The sequence below is a fragment of the Diadema setosum genome, chromosome 7 (assembly GCF_964275005.1).
Source record: "Diadema setosum chromosome 7, eeDiaSeto1, whole genome shotgun sequence".
Taxonomy (NCBI): Eukaryota; Metazoa; Echinodermata; class Echinoidea; order Diadematoida; family Diadematidae; genus Diadema; species Diadema setosum.
Genome location: NC_092691.1, coordinates 35,349,686 through 35,374,503, shown reverse-complemented (window position 1 = coordinate 35,374,503; position 24,818 = coordinate 35,349,686). Strand labels below are relative to the sequence as shown.

Genomic DNA, 24,818 nt, shown 5'->3' with positions numbered 1-24,818 from the left:
TTGAACAATGGTTGGTTGTCCAGAACGTTTCCAATTACTAAAGGGGTTCGCCAGGGCTGTCCTCTTTCTACATTGCTGTTCCTTTTAGTTGTTGAAGTACTTGCAATGAAGGTATGAAATAATGATAACATCAAAGGTATATGTATTCCTCAATGTAAGCAGTCAAATTTATGTAAGCATTCAAAATATCTCAATTGGCGGATGATACAACGCTTTTTGTTGATTCTATCCAATCGACAAATGAAGCGATGAAAGAAATTGAAGCGTTTGGTGCATATGCTGGTCCAAAATTGAATTTTATAAAAACACAAGCTATATGTTTAAATGGAAACTGTGATGAGTGTATTGATGGTTTACAATGGTCTGAGGAAGCGGTCAAGTATCTTGGAGTGTTTTTTAATATTCATGGTGAAAATTTTGAATATTTGAATTGGTCCAGGAAGATTGAAAAAAAAATGAAACGCATAATCAATATGTGGAAAATGAGAAATTTAACATATTATGGTAAGATAACAATCATTAAGTCGTTATTAATTTCGCAAATAATTTATGTAGCAACAGTGTTTCCGATTCCTCCAAGCTGTATAATTGATATTAATAAGATTTTGTTTGCATTCCTTTGGAATTCCAAAAGAGAGAAAGTGAAAAGAAGTGTAATAAGTAATACTCCAAAAGCTGGGGGACTTGGTATAGTAGACATTGAGTCAAAAATAAAATCACTCATATCGTCATGGCTGTCCAAACTTATTGATAATCACCTTCGCCCCTGGAAAAATATTGCTAGCTTCTGGCTTCAAAAAGTTGCAATACCTCCCACATGTTTTGTGATAATAATCTGTTCCACAAAGATATACTTTGTTTATGTAAGAAATATAAGATCCCATCATTTTATAGAGATCTACTGATCTGTTGGGCAGAAATACGATATGTGGATCTGTTACGAGTTAGAGATATTGGCGAGGAATTTTTATGGTTTAACAGTAATATCAAATTTGGAAAAGAAATGCTTTATTTTCAAAATTGGAGTAATAATGGTATAAATGTAGTGTCTGATGTAATAATAAATGGATCTTGGGTTGATCAAACCCAAGTTAATAATAGTCTGCAGACTGATAATGTATTTGTTTCTTTTCAGTATCAAAAACTGAAACACGCTTTCCCTCATTTTTGGTTGCATAAATTACGTAATAAAAAAAATGAAAATGAAATGAATAGTCAACAGATGTCTGAAGTGTCAAGAGGTAATGTTTCTGATATCCTCGGCAAAAAAGCCAAAATGTATTATACCTTATTAAAAGAAAAGAAGGTTTCAGAACCATACATCATTTGGCAACGTAAACTCGACCTACCTTATACATTTGATTGGGAGTCAGTATTTGCTTTTAAACTGTTGAAAGAGAAACTCAACAAGATAAAACAGTTTAATTTCAAAGTGATCTAAACAATATTGTACCTTTTAAGGATAATCTATTGAAATGGAAAATTACCACAAATGCACAGTGCAAAAATTCTGTAATGAAAATGAATCGTTAATACATAATTTGTTATATTGTCCGAGAATAAGAAACATCTGGACAAGGACCAGTGACCTTATTTTTGAATGTTCAAGAAAAAATATCATCATAGATGAGAAAATCATAGTAATCGGGTATGAAATTTGTGAGAAGGATTATTTCTTTATCAACGCAATAATCAATTTCATGGAATATGCAATTTATAAGGTATATCTCATGGAAGAATACAGAAACCAGCGATTTATTGCATCCTTTATTGTAAAAGAATGCAAATATGAGTTTCTGTTATATTGTAATGACATCTCTAAAAAACAAGTATTCGAGAAATCGATGATAAAATCCGATCATCAAATCATTTGATGTGAATTGAACTATGACTACAACTGTTTTATGCTTATATTGACTTATGCATGATTCTGAATAATTGATTTCAATAAAGTCCCTCAAATTGAGGACACACACACACAAAAAAAAAATAATCGTTACCCCTTGAGACTGTATACGATAGTGTGGACGTTCCTAGGATAGCACACAGAGACTGATAAAACGACCGCATAATTATAATCGACGGGGAACATCACTTTTTTTCGTCTGTGGTTGAATTGACACTTAAAGCCATAACAAGCCTTCATACTAAGGTGAAAGCGGTCAAGGCACTGTGTTTTTTTTTTAATGTTTGTATAATTTCTAGTCTTACTATACCACTGTTGAGATTTTATTATTCTTATCACCGTTATAGTTACCATTATTTTTATCTATTTTATATTCATCATTATTTTTATCATTGTCATTATTACTATTGTCATTATCAGATATAGGCATGTTATAGTTTAATCATCACTGGCACTTGTATCGCCAATCCCTTTCATAACTACATCAATCATTTCTTGTGACAACGGCTAACAGGCGTGTATAGACTTAGTAAAATTTTACGTTCAAGCGGTTTTTCTTTTTTCTCACACCTTTTTTTTTCTCCCTTTTTGCGCGAAGACCGGGAGTTAATGCATTGTAAATAATGACTTAATGGGACTGTATGACAAAGGGAAATTAGAAATCAGGTTCGGACGCGCTGTCATGGACACCGCAATCCATTAACTATAACCCAATCAGCGCACTCAAGGGTACGTCATGCAGCCTGGCATTAATGTGGTCAATATAATAAATCCTGTCCGCGATGACATTGGCGCCATAAATTGCCAGGATTTTTTGGCGCCAAATTGCCAGGATTGCACACCGAAAGCTATATTCCAATTCCTGTCGCCAACGGGACACCTTCTTCCAATGTCTACACTCTCTCCCTCTCTCTCTCTCTCTCTCTCTCCCTCCCTCCCCTTCCCTCTCTTTATTTATCTATCTTATTGTCGATGGATTATCTCCACCTGTTTATCCTCCACTGTCTTCTTTCCTTCTTCCTGTCGCTTACAATTTATTTCTTTCATATTTTATCCTCTTCCGCATCTTCCTCTTACTTTTCTGTATTTCATCCCACACTCTCTCTTTCCCTCTCTGCCTCACTCCCTCTCTGTCTGTCTGTCTGTCTGTCTGTATTTCTCTCTCTCCCTCTCTCATGCTTTGGTTATCCCACAAAGTGTTTATGAGGGAAATCATATCACGATGAAAATGATAGTGATGATGTAATGATAAAGATTCACAAGATGATTAATGATTGATACGGTCTATAATATAATCAGGTCAATCCCTCAGTGTCCGTATAATGCTATTCAGAATTCCCACAATTACAATTAGCTAACAAGCTCACCAATGCCAGGTAGGCATACAGTGGGGATTATGGAGGATTTGATGCCCTGATTGACGTCTAAGCTGTATGGGGAAAAAAGATCGTGAAATTAAAAAGCACTTTCATGAAAGGAAAATGCATTATTGCAAATTAAGTGTTATAGGAATGTTGGAGGGTATATAGGGTAAGGTCCCTGCCAAACAAACAAAAAATATCTGAATTTTATAAATGCAGAAAAATAGTGAACCACACAAGTGAGCGTCAGGTGGAGAATCTATTGAAATTTGTATTTTGTGTGTGTGTGTGTGTGTGTATGTGTGTGCGTGTGTGTGTGTGCGGGTGTGTGTGTGTGCATGTGAATTCCTTGAGCTACCTGCTGTTCACAGGAACTCTATAACATGTTTTTTTGTTAGTGTCACACGTTAATTAACAACGATATGAAGCATAGTGAAAATAAACAAATAAAAATTGCCTGCTATGTACTATAGAATGTTACAAAACTAATTTCGATCTCAAAACGCTACAAGTTTTTCGTGTCAATATGTTAGTTTAGTGACAAAATGAACGAAGAGGTGAAATTACTAGTATACATTAATAGCTTCACTAGTGATATGTGACAGCTGGATATTTTGTAGGAATAGAAACTAATATGTAGCGAAGTGAATGCTGGCGATTATTGTCAGGTAAGTTCTAGAAACCATAACACTTTCGAGAATATACTGAAAAATATATCTTTGCCAAGCAATCGAGTATTTTAAAGTAAAACACGCAATGCGGTGTAGAATCGAGATTTTTTTTATGATTTCTCCTAGGATTATCTATTGATATTGATATTTTTTTGAATGATTTGTCATTTCTGTTTGTTGATTTACGTCTCTTGCAGAAAAAAAAATCAGACATCTGCCTTTATCTGTTGAGAGAAACAGGAAAGCCTATTTATATAGGCTGAATTGAATATTGATATGTGTTATTGTTATCATTATCATCGTTTGTTATGATAATGATTGTGATAATTGTTATTATCATTATCATTATCATTATCATTAAGATTATGATTATGATTATGATTATCATCACCATTGTTACTATTATGCTACATTTACCCAGAATCAACGTTACATCATAATGATTAATATATAAATCCATAAATTGCGCAATCCAGAGATGCCAGGAAATCATTGTGTGTAAATCAGCGCGTGCAGGACAAAAGAAAAAAGAGAAATGCAAATGGAGGCATTTTTGCACGGTTTCGCCTTAGTAACGTTGACGCGGAAGAATGATGAGCAGACAGACATCGTACGGACATCGTACCTAAGTGGAGCCTTTTTAAAGGGCCTGTTTACCTTTGGGAGCAAAAAATGTTCAAGATATTACATTTGATGCATATGTGTAGGTCCATTGTATCACAAAACATCTTATACCATATACAATTTTTGCAATAAACCCTAAAATATAAGGAGATATCACTATTTTTCTCAATAAACCATAACTGTAGACGGTACTGAGTATAGTTTGGAAACACTTTTATTTTAACTATTGTTTACATTTTGTTTATTTAACAATACTTAACATCGATTATACAGATTCAAATTTTTACATTGGTTGTTTCTATCCCTAACTCACATTTTAGAAATATTTTAAAGCACTGATGCTGGGTTTTTGTTTCATCTGCAAATGGTAAATCATGCCTATTGGCGTCAGTGAAGAGAGAATTGGCGAATTGTAGCGTGTAATGTGCACCCTGTGCAATCCCTGTGTGACACAATCAATGATTCTACGTTACATTATTCACTTCCGGGTCAAAGTCAAAACAACGACATCGAGAAGCTTTTACCTCAATAGTTTATTGTAATTTGCAAGCAATAAATCCAATTCTTATTAGATAACAGCTAATATCTATTCATTCACTTCAGAGTGATGGTAAAAATCGCACTCTGCGAACTCAAGATGACGTCAAAAATGCCTCAACAATTCAAAGAAATGAAAGGACGTTTATCATTCACCTTCATGACATGTGGATTGAGTGAATGTAGCAATATTGGTAGAACGCATCAGTGAGAGCTTGAGGAAAATCCGACAATTCGATCAATGGCATAAAAGTTATGAATTTTAAAGTTTCTGCGCAGTCATTGCTGGATGAGAAGACTACAACAGCTCATGAAGTCACATGCATGGAACGATATACGGCAAATATACAGATTTTATTTCATTAAGATTTCATTTTTTTTTTGTAAATACTCATTTCCTAGACTTATTCCCCCTTCCTTTTGGAAGAGGCAAGTCAGATGCTCTTTTGAAATAAATTCCGTATATTCAGTGAAAATATGTTGAATTTTCGTTATATTTTCCTTATCATCGTTCTACACCAATGAGGGGTTCTGTGGCATCACAATAAGTTGTAGTAGTCTTCTCAACAAGCGATTGCAGCACTGAAACTTCAAAAATTTAGAACTTTTGATCGGATTGTATACGACTTTCTTCAAACTTTCATTGACGCGGTCTACTAATATTACCGCATTCTCTCAATTCACACAGGTATATGAAGATGAACTTGTCCTTTAAAGAAAATGCCCTGAGTATAAGTTCATACATGTCTCACTGCTGATTGCACTCAGTAAACATACCAGGTGTCGTATTTGGACAAAATTTGACGGAAATCTGCAGAACCAGTCCAAATGCTCTTTTATCTTAAAGATAATTGGGAATCATTGATTACTTCTTCTTCTTTGCTGCTCTATACGGCAAGTCCACGAGACCACTGGAAAATCGGGGAAATATTTAATCTTTAAACTTAAAGGGAGAGCGTGTTGATCCAAACTTCTGCTCAAGTTCCTCTGCTGGCCTTCATCTTAGTGGAGATGAAGTTTTGTAAACATTAATAACGAGCGTTTGTTACATTGAATACTACATCATCCCGCCATGGCAACAAGAAGAGCAATCGAAAATGCAGGCGACATGTCATCGCTCCAAAGTGGTCGCGGGACGCTTTAAAACGAAACAAAAAACAAACAAGACATTAACACGCCCCAATTCTCAATCAGAGTGCCGATGAATTCAAAGTGATCTCAACCGTCAAGAGGCTGACGTTCGCAAACAATCGGCTTCATTCTATATATAACAGGGGGATTATTGGACAAAAATGCAAGAAGGCTTGACAAGATTAATTGTTCTCCGAGATGACAGGTCGCGCCGTAGAGGCAAGACCAGCCAGTGATACGCGCCGACATCGCTAACATGTACGGCGATGACATCGCTAACCGGTACGGCGATGGCGGCGTGTACTCAGAAATCATTAAGCTAACAACTTAAATGCAGTGTTTGAGATGCTCTTACCAGAGATCTACGGATATTACACCTGTTACTCTGCAACAGGAGAGAAACCAAATCTGCTCTAATTCAGAGGTATGACAGACAATTATCCCGGTCGAATATTCCAAACCTCAATATTCCGAAGAAAAGTGGAGTTTACGCCCGAATGGAACCCTATTCATTATTTTTGCTTATTACCCGTCATCTCAGGACAAGACACACACCATGCCTAGACTGTCATATTACCTTCATTAAACCGTGGTCAAGTAGGAAAACCGTCATATATACTAGACGCCAAGCCGTCTGCAAGAGTAGGCATTGACGCTCATACTGTATACTTTACTCTGTACAGTTGCTGTATCACAGGCGTTATCCTTCCGACGGGGGGAGGGGTGGGGATGTGTTGGACACAGGTATAATCGTGTTACTTCACTCCTTCGTTGACTTGGCTGGGTTTTGTTTTGGTCATTGATATCTATTCAAGATCAAAATTTCTTCATAATTTCAGAGTCGATATAGTAATCACTGCCTTACTAGAAAAGCAAACAAAGAAAGAAACTAACAAAGAAAACAGATGGTGAGGTGTGAAATTTCTGCAATTTTTCTCCCTCTGCAAATGAAATTTGTAAGATCGCAACTGCTGATCTGTAATTTATATATAGACATGTCGGGAAAGGAAACCACTGGACTTGAACCTGCCATTTACTGCTTTCTGGGCAGTGACACGATGAACTTGGAACAAATACCCAAGCTCCGAAATTCCATCATTGTTATATCAAACAGTTCAAAGCGGACAATGCATTAATGAAAGCAAGAGAATATTAATCAGGTGGGTGATGGTTGAGGTGTTTTCTGACATGTTTGTTAAATTACAGATCAGCAGTTGCAATCTTACAAATTTTATTTGCAGAGGAAGATAAATTGAAGAAAATTCACAAGTCAGCCTTCACGCATCTGATTAATATTCTCTTGCTTTCAAAACAGACGGTTTCGGAGTAAACACAGGAATGTTCATCGCGTTCACAGAGTGTGAGAGTGTTAGATATTATCATTATTTGCCAATTTGACATTAATGTAAAAGAACAATTGTAAAACAGTATCAAATATACCAAAGATTACACAGTATACGAACAATGTCAGACTTTTATTACACAATCAGTTCATTATCATTTTTGTAATCATTGTGACAATTTCTATCGATGTTTTGGTCGTGACATATTATAATATTCAAATGCCGTTGTTACCGATCTTTTCCTCCATTATGGGTCTTATGTTCGCCAACATTGTTATCGTCATTGTTTTATCAAATAACGTTTCTACGATATTGTGCATAAATCACGGGCATGTGAAATATGACGACACATGGCATTGTACCCGTGGACAATATAGGAAACCAAAAAGATTGCTAGACAACTGTGCGAAAGAGCACGGCTTTTCAAGAGGGGTAGCAAATTAGCTGAGACAGAATAAAGGAGATTGAAAGCATGTAGGGATGAGAAGAAAGAGAGAAGGTTGGTTCACATACACACATCCGAAAATAGAATGGTGGTGGGGTTGTCAGAAGGGCGGTCATTGTGACGTTTGACATGTTCATTACGCTCGTCACTTTATAAGCAGCTTGAGACATTAGATAAACTTTGGGAGAAACCGGACTGCAATTTATTGATTACAATAATATTCGCATTAGCCAATTTAAATTCGAGTGGGCTGATGGATTCATAGACGAACTTTGAAATATCCGGCCTTGTTTACGATACCAACAGTCACTAAGCACTGGTCATTACTCGAGTTTGATTAGAAGCACTCCCACACAAGGAGGGTTCCACTTACCACCGATTTGTTTTTGAAGCGATACGGCGGGATGCAACGCCGATGAGTAGATTAATTCTGACAGGATCAATCATGCGATTCTAATAGTCTGATATTTCCTCAAATTTGCCATTATTTTCATGGGACCGTAAGGAGAGATTTTAAATGAAAGTTGAAACTTGTGAAGTTCTTTTTCCCTTTTCATTGAAAGATAATTATGATATATCTTATGATCGGACGGTCTTTAATAAACTCTGCCAGAGCTCACCTTTCATCATCCAAATTTGTGAGCACGCAGTAAAAGCACGTAATGTACACATTACCATGGGCAGAAAGAATAGGGCAAAGAAATATAGGCATAAATTATGAGTATATTATTATACATAATATTCTATGTTAACGTATTCTTCTGTCCATGCACAAATTTACGAGTGTTATTACATCTTGAGAGAAAACATTTTGGGCAAATGAAGATGAATTTTGCCTTATTGTACTCAACAGCTTCATGTCATAAACTCATTATAGAATGATTCATAGACGGTAAAAGGAACTCTTGTATATAAACATCGAGACCATAATGATGTATAGGCCTACGTATGCATGTCAGTGTGTGCGTTCGTTTTCATACACTGACGTGTGTTTGTGCTTCAGGGTATCAATCTTTAAACATATACGGTACTCCAAGTTTGTCGGCACTCTTTCATTGTCATTTCAAGGTCAGTATATTCTCACGAACGAATTATTCTGCTTTGAGACCTGTTTTTTTTTAATGCATTATTTTTTTTTTTCACTGTCTGAAGCTATAATAGTGATGAAGTTTACATTATTCAAGACGCAACCAATTGTTCTCACCGCCCTTGAAGTCTCCATACACGGTCTTGAATACAGTAGGACTGAATATACTTCAGGAGTATTATAACCAATTGATATTGGGGATGTCATTAATTAATGACTATGATATATATCTTTACTGTGTTTCCGGACTTTCTAAGAAAAGATATTCAATTTTAGTAGGCAAGGACGAAAAAAAAGGAGTAATTGCGGGCGGTAGATAATCACCAGAGAACTTTACTTTTGTGTCTCTTTTGGGATAGAAAACAATGCTTCCATTTATTATGCTTCCACTCTAGTCCACTGATTCCATTATAATGCTTCCATTATAGTATAAGATATTATAACATATTCTGTTCCCAACTCAATAGCTAATCCCATCACCCACTTAGTTTTGTTCCGAAATGCTATCGTGCGTCACACCCAGAACATCTATTATACCTGTCAAAATCTATCGATTCATCTTCGCGAGGGATTGGACTTCACTTTTGATAATGTGGAAAATGGTTTTTAAGGAATGTTTCAATTTCACATGAGCTGACGTGGATGATGAGATCACATATTTACGTAGCGGGGAAAAGGGAATGGATGTTGCCATGAGATATGTAAAGCAGAGGCGGATCCAGGAATTCCGTGAAGGGGAGGCGTCTTTATAAAATCAAATTGGGGCGCACACGCCTCCCGATTATTTTTCTTTTTATTTCTTTTATTCTTAACAAAAAATAAAAGGGGCGCGCGCCCAGTGCGCCCCCTCTGGATCCGCCACTGTAAAAGATAAAGAAAAAGAGAGAAAGAAAATAACAAACTGGAGAGGGAGAGAGTTAAATGAAGAACTGGAGGGTAGGGCGGAGTGGGAGTGGGGGGGGGGGGGGAGAAAGAGAAGAGACAACGGTCAGGAGGGATTATAATATACGGATGGAGAGATGAAATGATTCCAGTGGCTCGTCGGTAAGTTTTAAAAGGAATTGTATAATTTTGGCTGAGATGGAGGCTTCAGATTTCAACTTTATTCGAGATGATTAGAAACCACTAATGAAATATTACAATGCATATTCTAAGAAGAATTTCAAATTCACTTGATAAAGTAAAAATAGGTTTTGAAATGGTTGAGATATCCCAAAGAAAGTAAAACAGAGTGGTCCTGATAAAAGATGGGTCCCAAATTTTGATAGGACCTCTTTGTTTTTGGATACGTGCATGTCAACCGTTCTAAAGCCGGTTCTCATTAAACAAATATTGATTTTCTCTTAGAATTGTATGCTCTGTAATATTTCATAAGAGGTTTCTCATTGTCTCACAGAGAAGTGGGAAACATGAAGCCCCATCTCAACCAAAATTAGACACCATCCCTTTAAGGCACCCTACCTTTACAATGAAATAATGTAATGTCTTATTTCATTACCCCATAACTACTACTGAATATTATCATTTATTGATAAAGTCTACATCAAAGAATACAAGTAGTAGTGTGGCAGATGTGTCGTTAGAGATATAACGTTGTAAATATAAGTAGCTTGTAAACTACAACATCATACTGTCGTTTTTTGTTGTTGAAGAAAATGAAGAACTCATAATTTTGGGAACGCATAACTCGAGGTTGACGGTGGTCGCGATTACATAAAAGTTTCTCCGCTATATCTGAGGCGACTGAAACGTAAGATGTATTGGGTGTACCTAAAAGGTGGGGTAGTGAAAAAAAAAAGCACCAACTGTATGGATAAAAAAGAACAGCTGTTATGTCTCATAATGAAAGATGACGATGTTATCCAATAAGAAAATGAGAGAGACAGTGGGGGATTTATAGATTGGATGAAAGAGCGACAGACGAGAAAAGAATGGAGGAGGTAGAAAATAGCATAATGTACACGCGAGAGGATTTGTGGAGAGTGAGAAAACAACGGAAATGCTGCCGGGGCCATGCAGTTAGTGATCACCACAGCAACCAGAGTTAAACCCAAAAGCAGAAGTGGCGGCGTAATGGTATACTTATTGTGTTCATCATTAAAAGCGCATGGACCTATCAATTTGCCGACAGGTAATGCCTAGTGGAGTGGAAGAAAGTGATATCACTCCCTGATCTGGCGCATGCTCGCTGGCAGCAGGTGATCGTGGAGCAGGTAGAGTGTTGTGGCCTCATCAATCAACCCTGTTTACTAGATATTGTATGACTGTCACTTTAAACCTACATCAGGACGAAGTTATTTGTAGGTGTTAAACAAATGTATCAGTAAAAATGAATGCTGCTGTGACTTTGGTCTTGCCGGGTATGAAGTAAACCGAGACGGGAGACTGTGAAATGACAGCTAGCGGGGAACGCTGGATCGTCGAGTCTTTGGAAGGGTTAATACCGCACTGTTTGCGGCTGTCGACGAGTTAGCGAATGAGTGAGTGAGTAGCGATTCATTAAACCTGTCAATAGCTGCTCCAAGGACTCGCAAGAATCTCGGTGTGGCCTGATGACACTAATCCTGCCACTATCATCGATGAACAATGCACATCCGAACGTCATATGTATTATACGAAGCCCCCATCTACTCCTGGTGATGCAACCGCATTAGCGATTAGCGATTGCATAAACAACATTTTTTGTTCCCGATGAAGATGCATGCACAGCTGCCTTTACCAGACTGGTTCTGGCGCCATTCCGGATCATCAACACGAAGTTTTAGATATTGATTTAGCTTTGAGGAAAATGACAAAATCAGCCCAATATGACCAACTTGTAAGGATCTCAAGGTGAGTTAACGCAACGCTGATTGTGTAATTTTGTTTTCATGCTGACTATAACCAGACGATCTATAGAGTAAAACCAAGACGAGTTCATGTTTCGACGCTACGTATTTGATGCAAATGGTGGAACTTTTGGAAGATAGAGGTGTAATGATATTTTGTAACAAAAAAAAAAAATGCATCTGAAATTTGCGGTAAATAAATTTCAGATTTTGATGAGAATCATTTTGTGGTGACATGGTGACCACTGGTGAAGGATATAGACCTGATTTCAGGAGTCATCAGCTTTGTGCGACGTCTGGTATTGCTGACATGGTTGAAAGCCAACATTTTGATAAACAGTTATCAGTGTTTTAAAGCCCGCACATTCAACTGTTTTCACACCAGTTTGCCGAACACAAGCAAGTTTGCGCTGATGTAATCATGGCTACAAAGAATACACAAACAAAGATAAAGAAAGCAGCCTGGTCTGATTCTTCGCGGGGATCTACCAAACATCTCGGAGAATTTCGTCTGTTCGATTATCTGAAGAGCTCGAGAGTGAAAAGCTCCGATACACGCGGAGGCGTAGTATCGTCACAGTTTGACGAAGCGAAAGATCGCCAAACGATCATTAGTGATCGGGGAGACGAACAGGAGATTCTGTTTGTCGTTGGCTCACGAATTGGCGCCATCGGCGCGCACGGTCTTCCCAACATATATCGAGCGACGAATCCTTATCGACGTGGCATCTGGCTTGTCATCTTTCTAGCCGGCCTTGGCGTGGTTCTCTGGCAATTCACGACGCTGCTCATCGCCTACTTCAAGCGCGATGTGAACATCAACACCGACTTCGTACGACTTCGGCACCTCGACTTCCCCGCCATCACGTTCTGCAACCTGAATCCCATCATGGCATCAAAACTCGATGAGCTGACCGAATATGGCCTTAATCGCGACGACATTTGGCCTGCCGAAGGAGCCAGTTCAACGGAAGACTTTGCAGGAAGATCGAATGATTCATCAACCAGACAATCTTTGTGGATGCCTGCCCAGGTGATTAAAGGGAAACATGACTCAAACGTACAACATCTATGTTATTATCTGTGTGTATACATTATAGTTCTGTCATATTTCCCCTTTTGGGTTCAACTTCCAAGCTTTATGATTGTTTAATTAGTCGAAATGTGAAGCAGACTAGAGACGACTTTTTCGTCTGGGAATGCTACTTCAAATAGATCAACTCACCAGAGCGCCACGCCGTAAAAAACAAAAAAACAAAACAAAACAAAACAAAACAAAACAAACAAACAAACAAACAAAGCTGGCAAATTGCACAGGAATTCATGTCAATCTTGAAGACAATTTTCAGCTTCGCATGTGTAGTGCATCACTCATGGCCTAAATGCAACGATAATCAAGCGTTCCGTTTCAATAGAAGACGCTTAGACAATCCAAGTTTCGAAATTAGCAACATCGACAGCAATTCTAACATAGGATTATACCGTGACAGTTGTAATGTCCTTTGATTACTCGTACTGGGATTAATTTTGAATTGAAACGTAAACACAAACGTGAGGATGAAAAATGGCAAACTGACACGTCAAGTTCCATTGAAACCCTCGAGAAAACCCCTAAATTGCTGTCGGATTCGAATATTTAAAAAAAAAAAAATCCAGATTATTTTAGCAAAATTTCACCCCTGAAGATATGCAAGCTGCGTGCTAAACGCTACTTACTTAGCTTCGGATAGTGTTAATATTGCCATGATTACAGAGTACGACTGTACACTTTATCATGTTTGCGATGTTTGTTAGAGTTGGATCGTATATTATGTTGGTCGCAAAATGCTTTCTTGTCTAAATCTATAATGTGCGTTAGTGTATAAATACAAATCTACTTGAATGTGAAACATCTGGCGAATTTCTGGATGAATTGTAGAGGAATTTTTAAATATTTAATGGCAGAATTGTCGACAAAGTGCGTCCATTTCACCTGGTTGATTGTAATTATGCTTCACATACAACGGGAAACAATAAAAACACACTTCATTATGCTCAGATTAAGTGTTCAAAATTTATGAGCCAACCAAATTAATGTATCAAAAAATGCGAATTTGTATTGTCAGCTTTAGCTGACGTCATTGGACGTAGCCACAACGTAACCCTGAGTACATCCAGATTGCCATGGCCTATTTACTGAAATCAATGTCCATTAGCATTACGTTTGATCTGGCTATACATCAGTTTGAGTTTGATGACGTTAAAGAAAGAATTCGAAAGTTCTTAACAGAGAAATGGCGCCATGTAACTGATGTTCATCATATCATCATCAAATGAAACTAAATGAAAAAAAAAAAAAATGACAAGGCTTGACGTCCCGTGGTGTGAAAGCTAAGTTCCGTACCGCCATCTTTAATTATGAGTTAATAATACCGGAGCATGGAACGCCTTGGTACGTATTGGTTCTCTCCATTCCAAATCACGTCACCAACAAAATGACATATTACTCTCATCTTTCAAGTGGTAGAGTGAAGAATCATGTAACGCGCTCTCTGTGTGTGTTCAGATGAGGCTCGATCTATTTTGGGATCGTTTGAATATATCTTTCATCTTCCTTTTTTTTCTGGGTGTACCGGGTTTCGCATAAGCGAACATGTCTTTCCCCTCCCCTTTTTAACTATTTATATTACTTTCACTTGGAAAGCAAAGCAATAAAAAAAAAAAATGAAATGAGACTTTCTGATAGACAGATGAACTGAACAACGCCTGACAAGTAAACCAATGGCACAAAGAATGAAAAGGAAATTTGACTCCTGTCAATAATACTCGGTCAAATATCCACACCTCGTGGTGCTGGGCACGATCGGGGAGGTGGTTTCGCCACACACTCCTTCCAGGCACGATGCAGTCTTTGATGTAAGCACTATAATGCCTTCGCATGTGTCTCTGTCAGTAGATAAACAAGCTAAGAGTAACATGATATAATATGTCGCGTTGAGAACATTATGATCATAGAGCTACAACACACCCTCTCCATTATTTATGATTGCGCCAATGTTAGGTGTACCTGGGATGTAAACTATTATGCAATTTTCGTTCCCCCTTTGTCATAATTATGACTGTTCCGTCCTGATTCGGTAGATTTTCTGCATTCCTATTAACCGGCAATACTTATCATCACTCACGCCACTGTTGCATGAGTTATATTTCCGCATGATCGGCAAAATTTCCTCGTAAAGGACCTGATGAATTGTCGCAACGATATGCGTCTGCTTCTTCATTTATTGCTCCTTTAATTGTTGGTGATTTGTTGAGGTGGTTGATAAGGGGTAAGCATGAAAAAGGAAGGCAATACAAAGAGATGTTGGACAATTTAAGAGGAACTCGATATCCTACATCACAAGTAGGGCGTATATGTACGTTTGTATTCTACGTTTGCCGTCGGGAATGATATAAATACTGGAGCATTTGTCACAACGACGTTTTGATGTTGCAACACGTACAAAGGAAAATGCCCCTTTGGGTTATCAGGGAAAACTTGTCTTCATTATGCAATGTACTTACTCTATAATCCAAATCATACGCCTGATTTATAACGAGTACCAAGTTAATCGTGGTAAGCAATATAACGCCCTCTAATGCTGAGATATCCTTTCCATTTTGATTGTGCCGTTTTAGAAGTATCAAGACTGGGAGAACGTGGATCTGACCGATCAGGACGACAGAGTCGATAAGTTAGAGGAAGCGATCGATATTATCGGCAGCGCGCCCTACGACCAACGACACGAGACAGGTCACAAACTGGATGATATGCTCCTCAGCTGCTACTTCCAGAATTTCCCCTGCTTTCCAGAGTAAGAAATCACAAAAAAGAGACTCGAATCTATTTGAATATACATCGATATAAAATGTATCGTTCATCGACATGATAGTTCTGTGATAAATATCGTGAATGTTAATGTCAGTGTTATAAACGAGAACTCTTGCGCATGGGAAACACGCAGAGCACGGCTGGAGAGTCTGTAAGCTGAGGCATGACAAAGGGCGAAGTATCTGCGATACTCTGGAGCCAAAGTTTCTTTGTGGGCGGTCAAGAAGCATTCGCCAAGAAAAGAAATCTGGACCCATAAGCGATAAGTAAACTAAGTGTCAACCTCTCTAAACAACAATTGTATATAACCACTCCATAAAAAAAAATCTAAGATTACTGAAATGGATATGACAGCATTTAAATTGATCTCGTAGGCTCATCACAAGTAATTCAGAGTGTTTCCTTGTTTGCTAAATGCTTCATCATGCTTCTGTCTTTCTTTGCTTTTTATTAACCATTCCTTGTGATTCTCCTTGTCTTTTGCGGAACTCGCTCTTTGGACTTGAAGAAATCATAAAATATCTGCCCAACGTCAAACGAGCATAAGTAATGTGTGTGCCCTCTCAAAAATTCCTCATGATTTGTGTGCAGTTTGCCTCGATCGATCGGGTCACACACGCTAGGCAAAATGGGATGCATCGCGCTAATTTCTCGAGTCGTTTACACATTATCAAATAGCGCGCTACTATCCCGCTATTTCAGAAATTTTCCGAGTTGGACTCGAGAAATTTTCTCGATCAGAGCGATACAATTAGCGCGTTAATTTGTGTTCACATTATCAAATAGCGCGCTATTTCGAAACATCGGGCTGATGTGAAAACGCCTATTGAGTATTTATTGCGTCTTCAAAACCCGACTCATTTTATATATCATCTCAACCGATTTTCCTATAATATACTTGCAGGAACTTCACGCACTTTTACAACTACATGTACGGAAACTGTTTCACTTTCAACTCGGGTTCCATGGGAAAAGTGTTAAAAGTTTCTAAAATTGGACCGTTGTATGGTGAGTACGCTACACCTCAGTCGCCTCGATATGTCATTTTTGCCACCATAGTTCCGTTATATCTGTAATGATGATAATGAGAACTTATAAAGTGTTATCTCCACATCTAAAAATGTTCAGACGAAATCATTTAAATTCATCTTGGGAGTTCATCCCCAAAGTAAGGTCCTGCATGGGCAAAGGACCTAACCCTATGGAAATGGTTGTTCTTTCTTATTCAAACAAACCAGTGAATGAGGATCAAAGACATTTTGGTGTGTTCACACTTTATGTACATATTATTTTGTTACCACAGAGCGGTCTTTGAAATTTTGATATTCTTTCTTTACATAATATCAAATATGAGTATAATCTTTGTAATGATTGTATTCAAAGTTGAACGTCAGTGTTCTATGAGAAAGTTCAAATTATCTTAAAAGTACAGTGGTGAAATAATAAAAAGTAGACACATAATTTGATTTTCAAATTCTGATAAATTTCGCTTTCCGGTCACGTGGTCTCGTTCAAAGTGAAGTTGAATTAATGTATATTAATGTAAATAAAAAACAAAGAAAATACACAAATCAGTTCACATTTAATTACTTTGAAAGTTGTTCATACTTAGCGTTACGAGATTGAAGGTAAACTGCCTTATTACTGACCAATGAAGTACTTCTACATCTGTATGCAACGTACTCAACATCACCGCATAATCATGATGTGCATTCCATTTTATGATTGTGGCTGATATCACCGCGATCTGAAAGTCACTATAGTGTACCGTATTGTAAACGCTCATTATGGTTATCATTATGAGTATTGTGTTAAATTTGAATGAAATCCCATCATTGGCATTTTTTTTTGGGGGGGGGGGGGAGAAGGGGTGGATTTGGTAAACGTTAACTCGAATATGATGTATCAGCTCACTGTGCAAGAGGTCGCATACCAGTATAGATGGATAGTATGTAACCTTTTTGGCAACTGTGAGCTTGTTATCAAAGGCAAGCCAGCGTCCACTGTATGTAGCCACCTGTTGGTTTATCCTTTACCAGGCCTCTCCTTGGAGCTGTACATCGAACAGTCAGAGTACATCTCAACCATCCAACCCTCGGCGGGCATCCGGCTCTTGATCCACAACCAACACGAGATGCCCTTCCCCGAGGACCAGGGCATCAATTTGGCGCCAGGGGCCCACACTTCGGTGGGACTATCGCTGGTAGATGCACTGTCCACATGTTCCTCTCCTTTTGACATGGGCGTGGTGGGAGCTGCGTTGGCGCTGCCATCATACCAGTTTTAAAATATTGAGATATTAAATTGGGTGGACCTTAGCGTTACATAATATCATAATAATATAGCGTGAAATGAAATTCAACTGATATATAAAATGTGATACTCTGTTATATAGCGTGAAATGAGCGAAAATGTGATATGTTTTATCGAACAGGTGGACATCGAGAGACTGGGAGATCCTTACACGAACTGTTCTCTAGACTTCGCAGAAGGCAACATTTTTAGGGACAAGTTTTCCCACCTCGACTATTCAAGATCGGTAAGAGAGTCATCAGCTGATCGAGAAATCTTGATCAGTCAGTTGCGTTTTCGTGTAAGCCAGGTGTATCTTGGAAAGAGCAAGTAAATTTAAGTTTTGAGAGTGGCCGGACAGAATGCATTTTCTGATTCTGCAACACTGTCCTTATGTTGCTGCTGTTGTTGTTTTGTTATTGTTGGTGGTGGTGGTTGTGGTGTTACCGTTAATTGTTGCTGTTGTTGTCGTTATTGTTTTTCTATACACGGGTAATGTATATATATCCCCTACTGTTTTTTTTTTTTTTTTTTTATTGCCTCCGCCATGAATTGTTGGCGGAGGCATTATGTTTTCGGGATGTCCGTCCGTCCGTCCGTCCGTCATTCCGTCTATCCGTTCGTTCTTCCATCAAAGGTCAAAGTTAGAGTGAAAATGCTAAAATTCTACTATTCAACGCTGAAATTGCTCCTTTTTCTCTATACCTTTGAGGTCACTCAATGCATAAACTTAATAAAAATAATGAAAATGTTAAAATCCCTGAATATCTGCTCTCATAAACAATTTGCCATCCGCTTAAATGAAACCTAGTTCAAGGAAAGTAAAAATTCAACACGTTTTTTACCTACATGTCGATATTGAAAAACATACAAAAATGCCAATTTTTCCAATTATGTGAAACGGTCGCCCCACAATGTCAAGACTTATTTTAGACCTATTGGGAGAACCATACATTGTGGCGGAGGCATACCAGTCGACATGCATAGCGTCATTTCTAGTTTTCTGCTCTCTCTTTTTTTCAGACTTGTGAGAAGAATTGTTTCTTCAAAGGAGTGCTGGAAAACTGTAAATGCGCCGATGCTCGCTACCGATACGATAACTCGATCCCAGTGTGCAATACTTCGATTCCAAGAATAGGTAACGTACATCGTGTGAATATAATAACAAAGTAATGACAAAGGGTTACACATTTTGTAACGATTACGATTTACTTTACGATAGATTTTTTTTTCTTTCATAATTTTATGGGAATTAAAAGTTATGTTATCCAACACTTTATTTCTACCATAAATGTACTGTAATATTGTATGGGGCATGATTACTGTAGCAAAACCAAGTTGAACACAATTTTTCTTCTCCAAAAAAAAGGCTCTTCGTATATGCACACATTCAATTTTTTTGGCTCACACTGATCCCATATTTTATCGCCTAAAAACTCTAAAGGCCCATGATATACATTTATACCTAACTGCCATATTTATGTATAAACACATTCGAAATTTATTACCATTTTCCCATAATGCCCTAGTAACCAATGACCATATTCACCCACACCCTACCCGTCGTTCCCATGATTTTCATTTAAGTAATCCAAAGCTTTTACTTGCTCAAAAGTCGATTAGACATCACGGTCCGGATACATGGAACACTCTTCCTGAGGAGTTGAAACAGTGTGACTCCTTGTTTTCATTCAAAGCAAACTCAAAGAAGCATATTTTACTACAGTATACTTCAAACAAGAATTAAGCACGAATGATTTATATGACTCATGTTGGTCTCCCGATAGCAACATCGCCCGTTCCCTCTTCCAGCAAACCAATTCTATTATTCTAAATTCCAGCCTATCTGCCCCTGTGCACTTTCAAGAACTTGCACTCACATTCACCACCATCACACATCAGAGTTTATTTTCCCCTGCTATCTTCGCAGCAGAATTTGTATTGTTACGAATCTAGTACGTCCCTACCTTTTCCTCGGGCCGGCCATCTTTACAATGGCGGCCCTCTGCATTAGCGCTTCTTAAATATAATATTGTTATTGTAATCCCTGCTGCATAGACATGCATACTGTAATATTATATCATTAATTTCCTTTTATATCTTTGTTTATGCAAGTCAAACGACTCTGTTCCAAATATACTTTGTATGTTTCCCATGTTCATGATTATGTAATTTATGTATATCAAGTATATCAGAATAATCATCCGATGCCATAATATGGTGTAGGCTATACTCAGTATTGGATGCACGTAAACCCGACACTCGTTTTTGTTTGTTATTATTGATACGATTATGATTATGATTATGATTATGATTATGATTATTATTGATACGATTATGATTATGATTGTTATTATTATTATTACTATTATTATTATTATTGATACAATTATTGTTATTATTATTATCATTATCATTATTATTATTATTATTATTATTATTATTATTATTATTATTACTGTTCTTGTTGTTGCTGTTGTTGTTGTTGTTGTTGTTCTTGTTGTTGCTGTTTCCGAGAGCATGAAATCGGAAGAGAGATCCTTGACACCATGAATTATACGAAGATGGCGGGCAGGCATGTAAAGCATCTGATTCGTGGTCATGGTGTTATTCCTACTTTTTGAGACGACCATGATTTCATCTTCAAACATACACAGAAGCTGCGTATCTCGATCATTAAAGAAAGAAAACACCGGGGATATCAATGCATAGCACTATTCGTCTTTCATCATTCCATGTAAATCTGTCTGCACCTTTTGGGCTTCTACTCATAGATGTCATGCATCATGATCGCAAAAAAAGAAAAATGATTGAGATGGCTTGTTGAATTCATTGCTTGATTTTGAGTTACTCTAATGCAGTAATGGTATTTGCATCTTTTTGCTTTGCAGACGAGTGTGTTGACCAGATTGAACAAAATTATACCATGGGTTTAATTCCGTGCAACTGTACAATGCCTTGCCGGTAAGTACGTCTACTCATCGCTCTTATTTAACGCAGACACACAGACGCTAATCAATGGAGATATTATATACTGAGTATACCATTACCGGTTACAGCTCGTTATTCCGAAGGGTTCATAATTCCGAAGGCTCTTTATTCCGAAGATTCGTTATTCCGAAGGTTCATTGTTCCGAATTTCATTTTCGGATTAACGAATCTTCGGAATAACGAACCTTCGGAATAACGCCACAAATGTTCGGATTAACGAACCGTTTTTCATTTTCGGATTACCGAACCTCTAGGTATAGGGAATTTGTGTTTCGGATTAACGACCCTTCGGAATAACGAACCTTCGGAATAGGGAACCTTCGGAATAACGAACAGCACCCCCATTACCAAGTCACACACATTTCAGTCAAGTGACTAAGATTGCCACCACTATAGTTGGAACCCTATGTCGTTATTTTACAAGGGTTTGAACTATCGCGTATATAGTGCTTGCGTGTAGGTTCAGGGATCGAATCCTGTCCGACGCTTACACCCTCAGGACCAGATATTTCAGCTTCATAAACCCCCCCCCCATTTCTCTCTCTTCAACCAGATGTAATAGGCCTTATATATACATTGAAAAAGACATTTGACACTGTATTCGTAAACTAACATGGTACATGCTATTATGGCGCAATCAGTATGCAGTCACAAAGTCGGTACATATCAGAGCGTTAAAAGGAATCAACATCAAAATAAAAATAAAGTTTTTATGATTATAGAAGTATTGCTATGTGTCAAAACCTAAATCTTTGAAAAAAAAAATGGATGAGGGCAACTGTCGAGCATGCAATGTTGCAATGAGAACAGGGGCAAATTTCGCTTACAGAAAGATTTATTCGGTCTGCATAGTGTGCAAGGTCACAGTGCCAGTAATATACAAGGACACGAAATTGTACTACCATTATTATCATCATTCTTTATCTATATATAATTTGTTATAATCAATCATGATGTGCTCAAACTTTTTTTTTGAGCGTCGGTATTCAAACTTTACATAACTTTTCAACAGCCGTCGCTTCTGTATACCTCCGATTTCGAATCAATCCCTGCGATGTGGATACTGCAGATTTGCATATTGAAACATGCTTGTGTACATTTTCTCTTCCTCCTCTTTCCAATTTATGTAGTCAACAAAACTATCATTACACGATATCCGAAGCCCACTGGCCCAACAATGGACATGTGGTAAGATTTAGTATTGTTTAAGTTATTTTAAAAGTATTACCAGACGGATGTTGTCATCTAAAGCAGATGGAGTTTTTATGTAAGAAGGGCGTGCTGTACATGTACGTTATTTTGCAGTACAATGTAATAGGCAATCACAAGCTTAATGATCAGACGTGAATTAGATGTCATATTGGAGATAATCTATAATTATGTGCTGTCGAAATGCATTGGATTATAAAGCTGTGTTGGTTTTAATGTGTTGGTAAATTCTACTTTACCCTCATTTTTATTATGTGGCGTGCTGTTGAAATTTTATCTGCTTTCAGTTATATTTTTTGCTGTTTTGTTTCTTGAAGCTATTATAGTGTCATTTTTTTAATTTCAAATGTACTCTATATATCATCTTTATTGCATGCTTTCAAATCAAGATTGGTTGCGAAAAAAATCACCTTACTGCCTTGACTGATTCCTATTGAACTTGATGCTGTAAACCAACTTTACCTCTCTCGACATAATTTTGCCTTTGACACGAGGCTTACTTACTGCTTTTCTCGATCAAAAAAAAAGTGTCATTAGAAGTCTGCTTTAACTCTTCATTAACGTTATATTTTGTAGGAATGGGTCCTATACTGTCTATCGTATGTTTTAAAATGTTTCTCACTTTCAGGACGAAGTCAAAGAGGGAATCGCAGAAATATCAGACACACTGAGAAGACAGCTTACTCAGGATCCCGATTTTATTGAGTGAGTAGAGCTGGCCCACGAGGTACACACCCATGCACGAAAGCTGTGAACGTGTAATGATGGTTGTCGTATGGCGACACCGAATATCGATGAGAGAACGATGTATTGATAGGGTCTTACAGGCCTACAATGATCATAATTCTCTCTGCGTTTGGAGTTTTTGGTTAAAACCAAGGGTAGAGGTGACTCCAAAACAGTATACTATTAAAGGCACCGAGGCTGGTGGCTTCACACGAAACTCGAAGTTTAGACTTTATTTGTTTGACAATTTAATCAAAAATTCTCACAAGAGAAAGGGGGAAATGATGAGAGAAGTCATGTAGTGGATGCGATGTTCATGTAGTGGAGGGATCCCACTGTTCGTTGAAGCAGGGCGCGATTTCAAGTTGTTTTGCGACATTTACAACGTGACTGTACGAAGCAGCGCGTAATGTCATAATTGATTTTGTGGCATCGTTTCACAAATGTACTCTTATGAAAACGTTGTAATAAAGTAACGTCATTTTCCAAATAGTATATCATGGAGTCTCAAACATTTCCAACACTCTGAAATAGTTGAAAATACATATAATCACGTGCAACACTCTTAACCAACTACTATAAAACGCTATTTTCTAGACCCTGTAATATTGTTCAGGTGGGGATATCTTATCAACTATTTTTTGTTGTAATTTTCATCATCATCATCATCAGTAGTATATACAAGATATATCTATTCAACTTTCTAATTTCATCAGCACCATCATTATTATCATCCGTGTGTTTTTCTACACTGTTATATTCCCGCAGAGATAATGTGGTTAAAGTCGGCGTTTTCTACGACAATCTGCAGTTCCAGTATATATACCAGACGCCAGCTTACGACGTAAGTGATATGCTAGAGCCTTTTCTGTAGTACAGTTGGTGATTTCGCGCGCTGCAACCTGCGAAATCATTAAAGGGATGGTATATTATTGGTGGAGATGAGGATTGGGCTTTTAACTTTTTTTTTTTGCGTGATACCAAGAAATCAAATATGAAATAGTACAGGGCATGTCATTCTTAGAGAAGTTCAAAGTTTGTTTGGTGAAAATTGGTTATGGAATGGCCGAGACAGCCAACAGCAAAGTTGAACAAAGCGATCGTAATAAAAGGTGGGTGGCACCTTTTATTAGGATTGCGCCGCTTTGGATATCCCAGCTATTTCAAAACTAAATTTCATCAAATAAACGTTGAATTCCTCTTGGAATAACATCCCCTTTCACATTCTATAAGAGGTTTCTCATTATCTCATCAAAAATGTAAGGAAGGTGAAGTTAGGTCTCAACCAGAACTATACAATCCCTTTAATGAGAAGACCTAGCGGTAAATAAAGTATGACAGTCACTGATATTCGACAAATTCAAAATGAAACGAGGGCTGTTGAGCTCCCTCCTTGTAAAATGTGAACCATAAAGAGTGAAATGAACGTGCAGACGTTGTAAGCGTTGCAGAAGGATATACATTAAATTTTCACTATTTCTGTAGTTAGATTTACTGCAGTGGTTTGGCGCTACTTCAATCCAGCGAAGACGCCATGGAGAGGTACAATGATGTACTCTTAGGGTATCGTAGTCGTGTCTTAGAGGAAAAGTTATTATAAAAGCTATTGATTCAAACTGTGAAATGATTGGTGTGTCAGCTTTCATTTGATGTTGTCTTCCGCAAAGAACTCACCTCTCACAGTAAGCACAAACATAGGCACACAACGAAAGCCTTCTTTCTTTTTGACTTAGTAATCTCTTCTTTCAATAATTTTACTCTTCTCTCTTTCTATGTAATTACACAGACACGCTGTATAGTATGAAAATATGACTATA

General features: G+C 37.6%; 1 protein-coding gene across 1 annotated transcript in view; it reads left to right on the top strand.

Annotated features, from left to right (window-relative positions):
• Positions 1 to 24,818, top strand: part of LOC140231207 (epithelial sodium channel subunit beta-2-like) — a 34,435-nt gene that overhangs the window by 9,295 nt on the left and 322 nt on the right. The window contains exons 3-11 of the mRNA XM_072311353.1: positions 15,591 to 15,766; positions 16,688 to 16,791; positions 17,823 to 17,986; positions 18,218 to 18,322; positions 19,099 to 19,213; positions 20,967 to 21,039; positions 22,197 to 22,254; positions 22,904 to 22,980; positions 23,770 to 23,845. Of these exons, the coding sequence (XP_072167454.1) occupies positions 15,591 to 15,766; positions 16,688 to 16,791; positions 17,823 to 17,986; positions 18,218 to 18,322; positions 19,099 to 19,213; positions 20,967 to 21,039; positions 22,197 to 22,254; positions 22,904 to 22,980; positions 23,770 to 23,845 (948 nt within the window). The remainder of the gene's footprint in view (positions 1 to 15,590; positions 15,767 to 16,687; positions 16,792 to 17,822; positions 17,987 to 18,217; positions 18,323 to 19,098; positions 19,214 to 20,966; positions 21,040 to 22,196; positions 22,255 to 22,903; positions 22,981 to 23,769; positions 23,846 to 24,818) is intronic.